Here is a 13,805-nt window from a genome sequence, read left to right on the forward strand (position 1 = left end):
GTATCTGTTTACTATGCTTTGTCCAAAGCCTGCCTTTCTGTAGATTAGTCTCCATGAGGTTACATCACATAATACTTTTGTTGTTGATTTATACTAGCGTTGCAAGGTTATTCATACTGCAAAAACATCCATCTTATAACAGTATTCTGATGTGATCCCACCTACCTGAAACTATATGTGTGCATATAAATTCAGACAATGTGTCCATATGCCGGAGGGAAAAGAAAGAAAGCGACCTCTGCTGACCAAGTAGTGCTGCTGATTATATTTCTTCCTCCTGCTTTCATTTAAGTAAGCTGTCCGGGAAAAAGAAGCCAAAACTATCTAGGAAATGCTATTGCACACTACTACTGAGTTCAGAACAGGAAATGGCTGCATATAGATTAGGAGCACCATAAAGATAGAACTGCATGGCTAATGTAACCCCCCTCCCCTGGGGAGATAATCCTGCATGCCACTGCTAGAAGCAACTGACAAGGTGAGGTATATGAAAATTATGGAGGGGGTGAGAAATAATATCACATTTTTTAAACATGGCTGCAATCCTGAACATCAAATAGTGGCATCTAAGCACAGTTGCATTAAAAATATTATTTCTATAGTCTAATTATTATTATGTATAGATTATACATACAAGGCAAATTCCTCTTCAACTTTTGTAACGTAAAAATTCTGTCCAAGTAGGCCTTCCTGCAAAGTAGAGATCATGGCAGTAGAATCCAAACATACGCACTCAGAATGCACAATGTTAAACTCTTGCTTCTTCTGAAAAGCACTGCTTTGCTCATTTAAAAGTAGTTATGTTCTAGAGAAGCAGAATATTCTAAGCTCTTCAGTGTGCTGAAAGTAGTAAAATGAAAGCAAAACACACTGTTTCTGTTAATGTAGTTGCTGTTTGAGTCCTGAGTATTCACCCTGGAATCTTCTAGTTCAAATCTCTGTTTAGATGTCAACTCACCAGCTAGCCTTTGGCACAAGTCATTGTGTCTTCTTAGCTCATCCTCCATCTTTGACACATAATGCTGCTGGTCTACTTTACAGGAGTGTTGTAAGGACTACTAAAATAAACTGTATGAAGTAAAAAAAAAATACCACAATATTCATCATGGCTAAAATATGTGTTATAAGTTTTTTGGGGGGACGAGGGCCAAGGATCCCCTAAACTCATGGTTGCTAGATCCTCCCCATAATTCCTGGATTTAATAAAAGTTAGAATTAACCAATGCTTAGTGTGTTAAACTGAAAGTTAGACTTTAAAGAGCTGGGTTCAGCTTTCCCTGTCCAGGAAACAACCTGGGAGAGGAACCATCAAGGCGATCAAAGCTAATACAGTGGTGCCCCGCAAGACGAACGCCTCGCGAGACGAAAAACTCGCAAAACGAAAGGTTTTTTCGTTTTCGAGTTGCCTCGCAAGACGAATTTCCCTATGGGCTTGCTTCGCAAAACGAAGCTTGCCCCGCAAGCTCCGGGGACAGTGGGTCTTCTCCGCTGTCCCCGGACCTCTTTTGAAGCAAGGGGCGGTGGGGAGAAGCGATCTTCTCCCCGCAGCCCCAGGTCCGGGGACAGTGGGAAGTGCTTCCCGCTGTCCCCGGACCTCTTTTGAAGCAAGGGGCTGCGGGGAGAAGCGATCTTCTCCCCGCAGCCCCAGGTCTGGGGACAGCGGGAAGCGCAGCACTTCTTCCCCGCTGTCCCCAGACCTCTTTTGAAGCAAGGGGCGGCGGGGAGAAGCTATCTTCTCCCCGCAGCCCCTTGCTTCAAAAGAGGGGACAGAGCGGCGCTTCCCCTCTGTCCCCGGACGGTCTCCATAGGAACGCATTGATTGATTTTCAATGCATTCCTATGGGAAACCGTGCTTTGCAAGACGAAAAACTCGCAAGAAGAAAAAACTTGCGGAACGAATTAATTTCGTCTTGTGAGGCACCACTGTAATGGCTGAGTCATCAAGAAAACCATTAGGAAGGTGAAGATTATGCCAGAGAAAGAGGGGTGGGGGTCTTCCTCCAGCTGTGTGTTAGTGGGCAGAAGCAAAAGGGTTTAAAGCAGGGGTCTGCAAGGTTTACCTCGCCTGGGCCGGTTCACTCCAGCAGAGTGGGCCAGATTGCGCACCCATGACTTCCGGCGTCTGCATCTGCCCAGATGCAATTTTAGGCATCTGCATCTGTGTAGACATGATTTTTGGCGCAGCAGAAGCGAGTCCCCACGCCATGCCACGTCGGTTTAGCGCAGCGCGCAGGGACTCGCCGAGTGGATGGCTCAGTTCGGGGACAGCTCGTGGGCCGGCTAAACGACCCCTGTGGGCCACTTGTGGCCCATGGGCCTTAAGTTGCCAACCCCTGGTTTAAAGGGTGTAGGATGTTAGTTTGGGTGGTGTGAGCAAACAGGAAAGAAGTTTCATTTTTGCAAGGGGGGGCATTCCAAGACAAAAGGATGTATGTCTGTTTTATTTCGCACAGAGGTCAAATACAATGTTTGCGGAATCTCTTGGAATCTGAGGCTTTAACAATAAAAGGAAGAGGACGCTTTTAGGATATGAATGCTCTGAACTCTCTCCACCTAGCCTCAGGTTGTATATATGTGTAAATGAAACATATTTCATAAAGACACCACAGTCTCCGCTATTCCTCATTGTGCAAAAGGAAGCACAGACCCTAGTAAATGCACCTGACTGGGACCCCTGGAATCTCCCACCACTCAGAGGTTGGGGTGTAATATACTTTTCCTCATTGAATTTTGTGGGACTTGCTTCTGATCATTGTTTATTTTCTTATATTTATCATCATCCCCCCCTCCCATTTGTATAGCCTCTTTCTATTTTACAATACTCAAGGCGGTTTACAAACTGAAGAAACAAAAAATGTACATCTTGTAACAATAAAACATACCTTTAAAATAAGCAACCTACATCAAAATAGAAACATTCAACAATCATTAGAATAGCATAAAATAATAACATCAGCATATAAAAGTTAAACAGAGATTCACTCTTAACAGTTACAATAAATAATTTCTAAACTACAATAATAATAAAAACGGCAAGCCAAAATACATCAAATAATACAATACAAATTGAGAAGCAGAGACTAGAGGGTGGAGCAAGGCAGGTGGAGGAAGGCCTTGCCTGATGAAGCCTCTCCCCTCACCTCATTTTTATACCTCATCTTCCTTCCCTCATGAAATCCAAGGCACACAGTGTATATCTTCACAGAACTTTAGCCTAATGGTTGCCATCATTTTGATTTGAATTAATTTTACAGTGAAATGATTTTAGAATGTTGTACTATTTTATTGTTGTTAGCCGCCCTGAGCCTGGCTTCGGCTGGGGAGGGCAGGATATAAATAAAATGTATTATTATTATAATTATAATTATAATTATAATTATAATTATAATTATTATTATTATTATTATTATATTGAAAATTCCCTGCAAACCAGCACACAGCAGGGGAGAAGGCCAGGCGAAAATGTTATTCCTTGACGGGCTTTTTTCCCTTTTTGACTTGCAAGCAGATTTAACATTTTTGTTAAAGCATTCAGAAATAGGCTTTCACCTGCAGTCTGAAGATGTACGGTCCAGAAAGCTGTCATCTGATCACATGACCTCCACAATAAATAAATAAATCCTAGGTGCTATGTAGTGCAGATCAACCCTCTGACAACTCTGCAAGAGGCATCAGTGGGCTGGATGGGCTATGTCCTGCTGCCTACTTGGCTGCAGTCCAGACCAGACCAGTCAGGCAGCGGGGATGGAATTCCTAGTCAAGCTGTGTGTGGTCTTGAACAACAGCAGCCACCATACCATATGCAGTGATGACCGCTTGGCGACCGCATCTGGAGGAACGAGAGAGGAGGAAAAGTAAGAGTGAAGGGAAAGCACTAAAAAGGGAAACAGTTCTGCAGAGCCACTGATCATGGGATGAGCTTGTTTACACAAGGTTTCTTTCCTGAGGGAGGGAGAGATGTAGCAGTGGCACTACATGGCTGCATTAGCTCACAGGCTAGAAAGGCAATCTCATAGAAAAGAAAGAGGAGGGAGGAAGCCTGAAACAAGAATGGAGATTGAGGCACCATAAGGTGGTTTCACTTGGAAGAATGGGGGAAAGAAGTGGGCTTGAATCTGGTGAAAATGCTCCCAACAAGGGAGGGTGGGCCATGCATGTGTAGCATTTTTGGCAAAGTTGTTGAGTTTCTTTTAGTTTTGGTCAAAGCTGTTGAGCTTTTTTGACAAAATTACAAGGAAAAATTGCATTTCTGAGCTATTTTTATGGGAAATAGGCAACAACGGCACTGCCAACATACGTCCGGATTTTCCCAGACATTTTTGCCAATTTCCACAGACACTGCTGTCAACTGCAGTATTTCGTATATGTCTGGGAAATTCCAGACATATAGCAACCCTAAATTAAATCAATATCTCCCTCCCCAATCAAACTATGATCTGGAAGAACGGTAAATCCTTTTGTAAGCATCTGATGAGTGTCTACTGCATTATTAACTCCCACCAGAGGTCACTCAAATCATAGATTTAAAATCATAATTTGGTATGTTGCTTTGATAACATTTTGCTCACATCGATTCATATTATCTTTCCTAATCATATTGTGCCATAAGTTCAAACAGGTTTGAATCAGTGGGAATGGGAACTGTGTAGTTCAGCAGAAATTTGTACTCACTGCATATATGGGGGCAAACTTCTGTGAAACACACCCCTCCCCATTCTTTGAACTTGAAAACACAGGCCTTGCATTATGCCATATGGGAGATGCAAGTTCACTACACTGACATGTATATTTTCACTGTCTGATTGTGTGAAGCGGATTCTGTCCCTGATGTGCCAGTAGGGATTCAAGAGGAGCCTTCTTCCTCTTTGCAGTTCTGCAGAGCTCACAGACCCAAGAGGAATAACTCATCGCAGATCCAATGCCACAAACAGAACATTTCATCTCACTTCTGAGCACAGTGTTTCCAATGGAATGAATTCACACAGCACTGAGTCATCAAGAGGCGAAGAAAAACAAGTAGAATTATTATCATTTTATTACACTGGTATACAGTCCTTGCATTCATCCGAAGGTATCAGGGTGGCTCATGGTATAAAAACACAATATATAAAACACAAAATCATGTAATAAAACAATAACAAAAACCACAGAACAAATAAACACCTCCCCCCAAAATAAAAACACATTTAAAAAGGGGTATAAGATGTTAATCAACCAAAGGCCTGGTTGAATGTTTTCATCTGGCTCCTAAAGGTGTATAATGAAGGAACCAGATGAAAAAGTGAGCGTAGACAAAAGGCAAAATCCACCTTCCAAGGCCAGGCCGCCCGTGATACTGTTTGTGGGCTGAGCCATTCCCCTCTCACCCGGCCCGTTGCCTTGGCAACCCGCCCCCCTACCGCTGCCGCGACGTCCATCACAAGAACGCCACGCCCCTCCATCGAGCAGCCAGCAATCCGCGCGAAGCGAAGGAGGCGGGCCTAGCCAGTTGCCAAGGCAACGAGGTTGGCCTCCCGGCGGCGGCGGCGGCGGCGGCTTCTTTTCCTCCGCGTCCTCGCCGCGCTGCGCCTCTCTCGGAGCTGTCAGTGCGCGCGGAGTGCGCGCGCGTTGTCGTGCGTGCGCGGGCAAGTCCAGGAGCGCCTTGCCACGGGCAGGTAGGCAGTAGCAGCAGGAGGAGGAGGACGGGCAAGCGAGCGGAGCCGAGAGCGGGTTGGCGTGGCGAGGAGACCAACCTGTAGCCCTTGATGCAAGCAGGTTGTCTGTTCCCCAGGTGGGAAGCGGGCGGGAAAGGGGCTCGCTGACCTTTCCTAGGTGGGGAAGGAAGCTGAGGCGTGGCTCGGCTGTTGTCGTGCAGCCTGGGAGCCCTTGCAGCCACGTTGCGGGAGTCCTGCCTGTGCTCTGCTGGCCTGGCCGCCTTTCCCTTTGGGCTCTATTTATCTCGCAATTCGTACTTGGCTTGTGGTCCCGATTCCAACCCTTCACGCTCTTCTCTGCTGTTCATGATATTCATCTGTAGCTCTTGTGCCTCCTTTCGTTTTTTAGGTTATGGAGAAATAAGTACGTTTTCTGGCAAGCGTTTCGGATTAAGATGCTTGCTTCCCACCCCATCCGAAAGGAGAGGGTGTGTTTAACTTTTTCTTTTTAAAGGGGGGCGGGATTAGAATACTTTACAGTTCCATGTTTTGTGATCCGGGCGCACGTGGGAAGTGGCTATTTTAAACAAGCATTTTTTTCAGGCAGTAATAATAGAAGCGTTTTGATTTTTGTTCTGTGTGTGTGTGCAGGCAGGGTTTCTGACAGCGTGCCGTCACTTAAAAAAACAACAACTTGTTGCATGTAGATTTGAAGGAAAAGTGTATACAGTTTTTGGTATAAAAAGGCAGGCATTGTGCTGCAATGCTTTCCCTACTTTGTACGCGTCTAGAACATTCAGAGGTGCAGCTGTGTTAGGTTGTGGTAGGAAAAACAGATTGTCTTAGGTTGACTGTGGCATGGGCTTCCTTGGACTAGAGCCATCAGATGTAGGCTCCCATCCAGGAGACTACATACTGCAATAAATCTATTAGTCTTTAAGATGTCGCATCTACAACATTCAGTGGTTGAAATGAGAGAGATGCTGAACAATAAATAGCAACAATAGAGTAAGGCAAGCACTCAAATAGATCACAGAACATTCAAGCAAACTTAAAGAATACTATGTTGTAAGCCAAGTACTGTATTGAAGAGCCAACAACTATCCCCGCCCCCATTCAGTTGCATGATGAAATGTGAAGGCAGTGTGAAGTGATCTCTCTATGGAACTGGGTTGTTTTAAAGACAAAAACATGGCGACATCGAATTTCTGTGCTTTTGAAAAGCTGAAAATACCTTGCTTGCTTAATGATGGCACTGGGGGTTGGCATTATTATTCCCTTTGAATAATCCATTTGTCTAACAGTGATATCTGCCCAGAGTGTCCATTTGATTTTATGGAGAATTAAAATGCAAAATGTTTAAACGTGGCTTACAATGAGATCAGAAAAATAAATTGGAAAGTGGAAGAAGTGTGTGCAGTGTGAGTAATGATTACTTGTGTACACATCCACAGGAGCTCCAGCTCCCCCACAACAGGCCCGGTTGACTCTTCTCATTCTTACCTTTCCTCCTCTATCAAACTGAACACTGGTTTCTTCTCTCTTCATCTCCTCCACTCCACCCCACTCAAATAATTTGGGCAGCTTTTAGCTTAAAAAAAAAAGGGTTTTAGGCATATGACATGTTCCTCTACTTAAATGTAGATTTGGTGCCTTTTCTAAAAAGCAAGTTTATTATTATTTTCCAACTTGAAAGTTCTTGTTGTGTTGTGTGTGTGTTTTAATAATAATCACAAGAGCCAGCCAACGAGCATGCTGCTCAGCCAGCTTCTTGAAGAAGGACTCATAGCTAAGGTCTATGAAAAAAGTACATCTTACCCAAAAGGGGTGATTGTGGATCCCTAGTGAGTTCCCCATTCAAGCTATGTACATTGTGCATCAAGTGCCTTTGCAAAGGACCATTAAAAAATAACTTGTAGAAGTGCTAATTAGGAAGAGAGTTTATTTGTAGCCTCATGGTGAACTGCATTCCGACACTGCTTATAATCTGTTTAAAAACTGCCTCAGAAGTACAGGTGACTAACAGTCCACATGCTAAACTTTCATGCAGCACACTATGTGGTAATCCACAGAGTTAGAATTGATGTACTGTACTGTGTATGTGCAGCAGAACTGAATAATTCAGTCCAGGAAAAATAGTGCTACATTGGACTGTAGCTGAGGAAACATGATCCAGTGGTCCCTTCCTTAAAAAGAAAAGAAAAGAAAAAACTTATTGCAGACCAAAAAACCCCCAGCACACCAGAGGAATATTCCATTGGAACCCACTAGCCAACCATTTTATAAGATTGACCATAAGGGTTAAGAAGCCTTTTTTGTTACTCAGCAAATTATCCAGTGATTCTTCCTGCTGTGTTTGGATTCCAGTTATATTAATTTCCCCTTCAACTGTTTGTTTCTCAGTTTTACTAAATAAGCATGAGAGAGAAGCAACAACAGAACAGAATTTTTATAGGAAGTAATAATGCTTTCCAGTGGGATACTTGGGGTGTCCATGGGTTGGTTCTTGATGTTATTGGTAGTATGGTATTTTAGTTATAGCAATAAAGACAATGACCAGATTGAATGCCTGTAGAGAGCCTAAACAGGAACGGTTATATTTATGTATTCCTATCCTGGAAACATCACAGCTTCGTTGAAAACGTTTTCACAAAACTCTCCTTTCTTTCAGCTATTGTTTATAAACTATCCTCCTCCAATCTAGTGCTTTCCTGATGGTTTGAACTACAACTCCCATCAGCTCCAACTAGGACAGTTGTGCCTCATGTTGGATTTCATGGCTCTAGTAGCCTAATTTTTCAATTTATGGGGAGGGTTTTCCCCCCTCCCCCTGCTTTATTATTTATTTATCTTGCTTTATTAAGAGATTTGGAGAGTACAAAAGCTTTCTATAATTTTGTGACATTTTGGTCAGTACCGTAAAGGTATTACTGAAATAAAGTTTCAGTTAGCTTCCTATGGGCCTAGACTTCTTTTAACTCCTTGTATAAGGTGCTAAAAGGATTTCTGTGGCAGCAGCTTCACCTTCAGATTCTGAAGTTCTGCTTACTCTGTTAAGCTCCAGGGTGCTCCTTAACACCCTTTCCGCTCTCTCCCCCGGGACATCATCGTTTATATACTTGTGAGTTCTTGCACCCTAGTCCCAGTGGACTGCTGCCACATAACACTTAACTTGTTAAGCAGATTAAGCAAAACTTTTCCATAAGTATGGTATATGGTCGCAAGGGTGCCCAAACCCTTTTCAAAGAGGGCCAGGTTTGATGAAGTGAATATGTGTGAGGGCCAGCCAAGGTTGCTGAGCTTTTTGTAGGATTGAAATTGTTGAACTTTTTTTACAATTTTACCCCAGGTTGCTGAGGGTTTATTATTATTATTATTTTACCCCGGGTCATATACTGCCACGGGAGCCAGATTAAATCGAACAGAGGGCCGGATTAGCCCCCCGGGAATGGATTTTGGACTAGGGGAAGTTTATGCATGCGTCTTCTGAAACCTGGACTTTAGAAATCTAAAAAGAAACTTGTTTGAATGTTTAAAACTTGTGTATACTGTAATAATGTTACAATGTCTTCACTTTATATGCAGTCCTGGATGCAGGGTTTGATTCTGCAGAGTGCATTGTGTTCTTACTGCCTTTTGGTATTAATTGGAGGCTATGTGGTTAGTGCCATGTAGAACCATAGACTTTTAAGCAAGGGTTCCTGGGGTCTGGACTGGCTCGGTCACCATGGTGACACTAATCACAGAATTAAGTAGCAATGCATTGGATGGGATTTGTGTTTATATCTCCTTTGAAGGCTCCTGGGATTACTTTCAAAAGCTGGTCTAAATTTAGATCAAATCAAAAATATCCCCATTTATCTTTGTTATAAGTTTAATATTGTTCGGCTACGTTTTGTTTTAAATAAACGGCAAGCTCTAATTTCATATGTTGGAGAAAATGACCAAGACTTTCTTGTTGGAAGGGAGAAGCAATTGAGAAGTACTTGTATATTAAGCAGAAAGCCTGTGGTAGATCAATAAATATTGAAAGCATTAATAGAAATTCACCTTGATATACCACTTCAGATGAGCCAAATCATGTATGTGGTGCTGTGGTCTAAATCACTGAACCTCTTGGACTTGCTGATTGGAAGGTCAGCAGTTCAAATCCATGTGGCATGTTGAGCTCCCGTTGCTCTGTCCCAGCTTTTTCCAACCTAGCAGTTTGAAAGCATACCAGTGCAAGTAGATAAATAGGTACCACTGTGGCAGGAAGGTATACAGCGTTTCTGTGCGCTCTGGCTTATGTCACGGTGTTCCATTGCTCTAGAAGCGGTTTAGTCATGCTGGCCACATTACCCAGAAAATTGTCTGTGAACAAATGCCAGCTCCCTCAACCTGAAGTGAGATGAGTGCCACACCGCATAGTTACCTTTGACTGGGTTTAACTGTCCAGGGGTCATTTACCTTTGTACGTTATCATGTATGCACCTTATAAGGTTGACTGTGATTGAATTTGGGGTGAGGGTGGAGTTGCTCTTTTACCGTGCAATACTATGCATGTCTATTTAAAAGTGAGCCCCATCGAAATCAGGGGTATAGGATTGCGGCATAAGTAAGTTGCCAATCTTACCTTCTTGGGCAAGTTTCCGTAGACTATATCCAGGCACTCTTGGAGGAAACTGATTTTCTAGATCCATTTCAATCTGGGTTTAGACCCAGTTTTGGCATAGAGACTGCTTTGGTTGCCCTGTATAATGACTTGTGTCAGGAGAGAGACAGGGGAAATGTGACCCTTATAATTCTCCTTCAACTCACAGGAGCTTTCAGTACCATCAGCCATGATGTCCTCCTGGAGCACCTGTCCGAGTTTGGGGTGGGTGGCATTGCTGTGGCTAGACTCTTACAGAGGGTGATGCTTGGGGACTGCCCTTTGGGCCTGTGGAGTCTTCAATGTGGGGTTCCTCAGGGTTCAGTTTTATCCCCTGTGCTGTTTAACATCTACATCTACATGAAACCGCCGAGTGGGGTCATCTGGAGCTTTGGAGTACGTTGTCAGCAATATGCTGATGACACACAGTTCTGCTTCCAGTCTTAGAATTAGTCTCTTCTCTCCCCCCCTCCCCCACTTTTACTTGAGTGGACATTTGAAGGGGAAGATTAAGCTTCCTTCTCACACCTGTCTGCTCTTTAAAAAAAATTAAAAATGCCACATACTTTCAAGAAATATGCGGTTGAAAGCATCACAATGATGCAAATTTCAAACAACTTATGGTTGCTTGCATGTCACCGTTCTAGAATACAAAAAAAGAAATGCAACGTTGGACATCCATTAGATCTTAGCTCAATCACAGGCCCCGATGTTAGAGAGGTCTGACTGGCCTCAACTGGAAGTTGGACATTTAGCGTCACCTATCCCATGCTCTGGAACACTATTCCAGCAAAGATTTGGCAGGCATCCTTGCTTTTAACTTTCAGGCACCTCTTCAAGATATTCTTTTTGCCCACAAACCTTTGCAGCTGTTTTGTGTGTGCGCGGGGGTGTCTCTCACCAGTCACCTTAATGATTACATGCGTTTTAAATTTCATTTCATTTTTAAAAATGATATTCTGTGTTTTAGCAGTGTACACCAGCTTGATATTTTATGATATGGTAATATGGAAATACTTCTATAAATAAATACAGTGGACGCTTGGGTTGTGAACGTGATCCGTGCGGGATACACGTTCGCAACCCTCAACGGCGCGTCTGCACATGCACGGGTTGTGATTCAGTGCTTCTTCACATGCGCAAAGCGCGGTTTAGAGCTTCTGCACATGCGCGACCGCTGAAACCCAGAAGTAACCCGTTCCGGTTCTTACGGGTTTCGGCGGTCCGTAACCCAAAAAATCGCAACCTGAAGCATCTGTAACCCGAGGTATGACTGTATGGGCCACTGGATTGATTGCACACAGGGGCGTCTTGCCCATAGAGGCAAGGGTGCCAAGTTCTGGAGGGCACCAGGGAAGAGGCAGAGGCTGGACACATTGCCTCCTGGCATCAGCTCGCTGCCCTCGCCCGCCTCTGCCATGCTGCTCCAAAGCAGCACCCCGCCCGGAGCCTCTACCTTCCGTGGCCACTGTGGCACAGGTGCCAGGGAATAGGCGGAGGCTGGGCGTGGCGCCTCGGCATCAACTCGCCACCCTCGCCCACCTCGCTGTAGCAGTGCCGCGCCCGGAGCCTCCGCCTCTTCCCCGCCAGAGGAGCCGCCCTCCAGCCGCTGCCTGCCTCCTCCAAAGCTGCTGGCAGCGCCATAAAAAACTTGGCAAATCTGGGAAATGGGGGCGGGGGACAGAGGGATCTTTGCACCATGGCACTGGATATACTTAAGATTGCCCTGACTGCACAGTTTTCATTGAGATTTAATTCCCAACACACCATCACTGCATTAGTGCTTAGGCTGCAGTTTTATGCAAACTAACTTGGGACGGGAGTGAATCCCATTGAACTAAGAGAGACAGCCTATGTTGTTTTCTGTAGCCCGAAACATTAATAAACTTCAATATAATAATATAGTAATGGTTTTGTGTCGCCCCCCCCCCCCAATCCTAAATTGTTCTCCTTTCCTTGTTTGGATCTCATACCATATATGGATCTTATTTGTGCTTGAATCTTTTAAAAATGTTTTCTATGAAATAGTCATAGTCATACTTGCTTTTATAGATGAGTTGATTTCACAAAGCATTGGGCTCATCTCTGTGTAGTCTCAAAAATTTCCACACAGAATCCATATTGCCTTAGCATTATTCAAGGGCTTAGTTACCCTATCCTACATTTCAAATATACAATGGCTTGGATGAGTTGTATTTCGTATTGGTTTGATGAAGGCGATTGGTATGATGGACAGCAAAGAGTAAGATCCTTTCTTTTCTAGAAATAACTGCTTTGTATTTAATCTCACTGAATCTTTCTGCAGCGTATTGCCTGTTGTTTATAGCATTTATACTTCACACTGCAGTGCAGTGGTTGAATCAGAAATCTTTATTTGATAGGTGAAATTAAAATTAATCATGTAATACATTGTTTTATAATAACAATTTGATGTTTGGAGCTAAAGGTAACCTGTCAGTTTGCAAACAGTGGAATCTGTCTGGGGTTCCGTGCTTAAAATACAATATACTACAAAATGTTTATTTTACTGAATTGGTCGAAATTGATGCAATAGCTATGAAGGTGGGAAATAATTAAGAAGCGATTAATAGATATTAAGCCAGTTTTACTAAATGCAGCATTGAATTTTACTCAGTGTTTTTTGAAGACTGGTGTAGGCATTAACAGTATTTTGCAGTAAGAAACAGGGTTGCTATGGTGATCTTTGTATGATGTTTTGGGGGGGAAATTTAAAGATATCGAACAACTGCTTCAGGAAATTATAAATTTCTGTGGGTTTAAGAGAGAGTAGAGGGAGTGGAAAAGTCTGAATTTTGGTGCACTGGTTGTAAGTTGCATGAAATACATCACAGTGCACAAATGCAGCTGCATAGATCCTCTTTGTTGTTATGATCAACATCTTTCAGCAGTGCAGTTTTTAAAATGGTACAGCAGGATAAAAAGATCAGTTCAATATTGTATTTTTTAAAAATCACAGCAAGCTATAACTATGTCTAAAAGAAATAATATGAACATAATTTATTAATTTATTAAATATCTTTCATGTCCTGCTTTTTCTGGGTAGAGCTCAAGGCTGTGTACATACGGTTTCCACGCCATCTTCCATTCAGATACTTCTGAGACCCAGATCTGATTACATTCTGCAAGGTTGTAGCATCATGTGGCTTCAAACCTGAGAAGCTGAATGAATGCAGTTTAGCACAAGAGAACAAAACAAAGGAAGATGCACTGACAATACAAACATACAAATAGGCATGCCATAATTTGTGATGTCAGACAGATGGATCTTTTGTGAATAGTATGTATGTACACATATACATGCATGCTGCAGCTGCATGTATATGCACTATGCATTACTCACATAGGAGTGACAGGGACATGACAGAGGGATGGAGTCTCTTTTCTTGTAACTTCTTATGTGCGTGGTTGTATTAAGGGTTGTCACCTGATTAAAGAAATAAGTATTTATGAAAACTGCAGATGATATTTTAGAAGAGCTATTTTACCTTGTGTGTGAGAGCTGGGTGGGTGCCTCCTTG

At 43.2% G+C, this 13,805-nt stretch overlaps 1 protein-coding gene across 8 annotated transcripts in view; it reads left to right on the forward strand.

The window, feature by feature from the left end:
- Positions 1-5,554: 5,554 nt before the first annotated feature.
- Positions 5,555-13,805, forward strand: part of WDR17 (WD repeat domain 17) — a 63,112-nt gene continuing 54,861 nt past the window's right edge. For 2 of the 8 annotated variants that reach the window (XM_082237173.1, XM_082237174.1), the window contains exon 1: positions 12,312-12,508. In XM_082237173.1, coding sequence (XP_082093299.1) covers positions 12,443-12,508 — 66 coding nt within the window. In that variant the 5' untranslated portion in view covers positions 12,312-12,442. Of the gene's footprint in view, positions 5,771-12,299; positions 12,509-13,805 lie in introns of those variants that run through there. The other 6 variants (XM_082237179.1, XM_082237178.1, XM_082237177.1 and 3 more) reach the window with 6 other exon arrangements.

Source organism: Podarcis vaucheri (assembly GCF_965113315.1).
Source record: "Podarcis vaucheri genome assembly, chromosome: 9".
Lineage (NCBI taxonomy): Eukaryota > Metazoa > Chordata > Lepidosauria > Squamata > Lacertidae > Podarcis > Podarcis vaucheri.